General features: G+C 38.1%; 1 protein-coding gene across 1 annotated transcript in view; it reads right to left on the bottom strand.

The window, feature by feature from the left end:
• The window catches only part of LOC137651038 (protein fem-1 homolog A-like), a 12,178-nt gene extending 11,148 nt beyond the window's left edge, over window positions 1-1,030 (bottom strand). Inside the window, exon 1 of the mRNA XM_068384177.1 lies at window positions 881-1,030. Within this exon, the coding sequence (XP_068240278.1) occupies window positions 881-1,030 (150 nt within the window). The remainder of the gene's footprint in view (window positions 1-880) is intronic.
• Window positions 1,031-2,833: the final 1,803 nt, after the last annotated feature.

Here is a 2,833-nt window from a genome sequence, read left to right as displayed (position 1 = left end):
TATATATATATATATATATATATATATATATATATATATATATATATATATATATATATATATATAAAAGTATATATATACATATATATATATATATATATATATATATATATATATATATATATATATATATATATACATATATATATATATATATATATATATATATATATATATATATATATATATACATATATATGTATATATGGATAAATATCAACACAACATCGTGTTCAAATAGAAGTAAATTTCTACCTCATACTTGGGATCGAACGCTAGCCCCTTCTAATGAAAGGCCAGGTCGAAACCAACCATGCCACGAGAGGCCATTTAGTAGGGTCAATATATGGAAAAAAAACCCTCAACCCCCAAAAAATTGTAACAAAAGGTTTCTCAACTGATTCTGGTAGGTTTTAATGTACTTTTTAACATACTAAAAGTTTACCAAAATATGACCCCCGGAAAAGTGTTTTTTTCAAGATGGCGTCCAAGATGGCCGCCGAAACCTTTGAACCATCATAACTTTATAACTATCAACTCAAATTTGATGATTTTGGTGTCTATTCCGACATTTTTGGGGGCAAAGAATAGATTAATACAACTATTGATACCATTGAGCTGTTAAATCAATTTGAATTTGGATTCTTGACCTTCATATGTTCCCTATCACCTTATACACAAAAACTTACAACAAGCAATAGTTAAAAGAATGTACGCTTAGTGATATAATGATAGCAAACTAATTTTTAGCGTCTTTTATAGGGTTGTTAACTTACAGTACCCATGTGTAAATAATCTTCCAATTTTATCAAATCATACAATCATGAACTTGCTGGGGCCAGAGGGACTCTCATGGAAGGGACCAGCCTAAAAAACTTACTTGAGACTGTTTATGGAGAAAATGCGGTGGTGCACATGTTAACAGGGAAAGCTGTCCAGAGGGCTTTGAAAGGCCACCTTCTTGTTGACAAGTGCCAACATAGCCAGCTTGTAATGGAAATGGCCAAAGATGATCCTCAGATTCAGACATTGGTGGATCAGGCAGAGGGATTGTACTCCTCCCTTCTTATTGGAGAGATGATGCTAGAAGATACTGCGTGTTCTGAGGTTTTGATAAAACTTAGGACAGTAATGGAGAAGACGAAATCTTAACTTGCTCAGACCTCAAAGACAAGCCAGTTGTGGCTGAATTATCAGTGTATGGTTGGCATAGCAAGAATGTTGATCAAGGCAGATCTTATTGGATCTTGGTTGATGCATTTGCAGGCAGTGTCCAATTGCCTAACTGTCTTTTCTGCAGCTGGGCACTTTAATTATCTACGATCTGCTCATTACTACCTGCAGCAAATGACCAACATGGAGGAAAAGCACCCAGATGTTTATCGAAAGTTCCTTGATGGTTTTCATGTTGTTCGAAGGAGCAATCATTGCTGGGCAGGACTAAGTAGTGATCTTATCATAGAACAAACATTGATGAGGTCTCTAAAGAGCACTGGTGGTCTAACCCATGACAGTGGGATGACTGAGGAGATGCGTAATCTTTGGTCCTTATCTGCACCTGTAGCATCTGAATACAACAGTGCAATGCAAGATTTTTACCGACCTAACCTATACTACAAGTCCACAACACAAAGATTCAACTGAGGCACGCATTAAAAGAGATGTATCTGATCTTGAGAAAATTCAGACAAAGATTGCAACCTTTTCACCCTTCACATCTGATACTACTCTGAGAAACATTGTCAACGGAATAGTGGCTGGACCAGATGTGAATGTACATGCCTTTGAATCAGTTGGGTACAAGATCATTAAAGATATGATGGTAAAGCCAGCATTTACTTACAAATTTAAGCGGAAAGACAGAGCCCAAACCCTTGGAAATATCTATCCTGTGAAGATTGTTCCTGATCGTACCATTGATCCTGCCCTTCTGTTCCAGCGTTTCCTTGTCGTGTCAGGATCAGGGGATCTTTCCCTTGAAGAGGTTTTGACATATGAGCTAAGCCCATATCCTTCAGCCCTCTTTGAGACCAGGGACATTCTTCAAAAAGCAGATAAACCTCTGCTTGCTCAGGCAATTCGAGACCATGTTGCAGCCTTTTCAAGTGAGGCTGTGATTAACTCTAAATCTAAAACAGATTGTTATGTGCTTGATGGAGGCTCATTGCTCCATCGATCACCATAGAAGAAAGGCGACTCATATTATACAATAGCCGAGTCTTATGCAGACTTCACTGTGAGAAATTATGGACAAGCAACAGTGGTGTTCGATGGATATGGTGAAGGCCCCTCTATAAAAGACAACACACATCTGAGACGAGGAAAAGAACTGCACTCTAATTATTTTCACAGCAGAAACAGTTTTCAGGCAAAAAGGAGGACTTTTTATCTCCTGACAAAAATAAGACACACATGATTTCTCTTATCAGCACAGCACTAACTAAAAGGGGATGCCATGTCATTCAGTCCCCAGGTGAGGCAGATGTTGATATCGTTAACCCCGAGCGTCAAAAAAAAAGAGGTTTTTCTCACGTGACTCACCCCTGTGACTGAATTTGTGGGTGATCGACCTGCAGTAGGTGTCTCCCCTACACACTCTAGTAGTGTCCAGATGTGCATTGCTGTAGCTGTACTCCTTCCCCGATTTCTGAGACGCGTCGGGGTCGAGCGCGACCGAGTTTACCCTTCTAAGGTAATTTGCATAATTATCAAAGTTATTACGTATTATGAAATTGTCGTAGAATGGTGCAACTTGTATAGGTTATCAGTTGTGGAAAGTCTTGGTGGGTTGTTTGGCTACCATGTGCATGATTTTTTTTTTAGTTAAAATGTC

The sequence above is a fragment of the Palaemon carinicauda genome, chromosome 12 (genome assembly GCF_036898095.1).
Source record: "Palaemon carinicauda isolate YSFRI2023 chromosome 12, ASM3689809v2, whole genome shotgun sequence".
Classification (NCBI taxonomy): Eukaryota; Metazoa; Arthropoda; class Malacostraca; order Decapoda; family Palaemonidae; genus Palaemon; species Palaemon carinicauda.
This window is presented reverse-complemented; position numbering and strand designations above follow the sequence as displayed.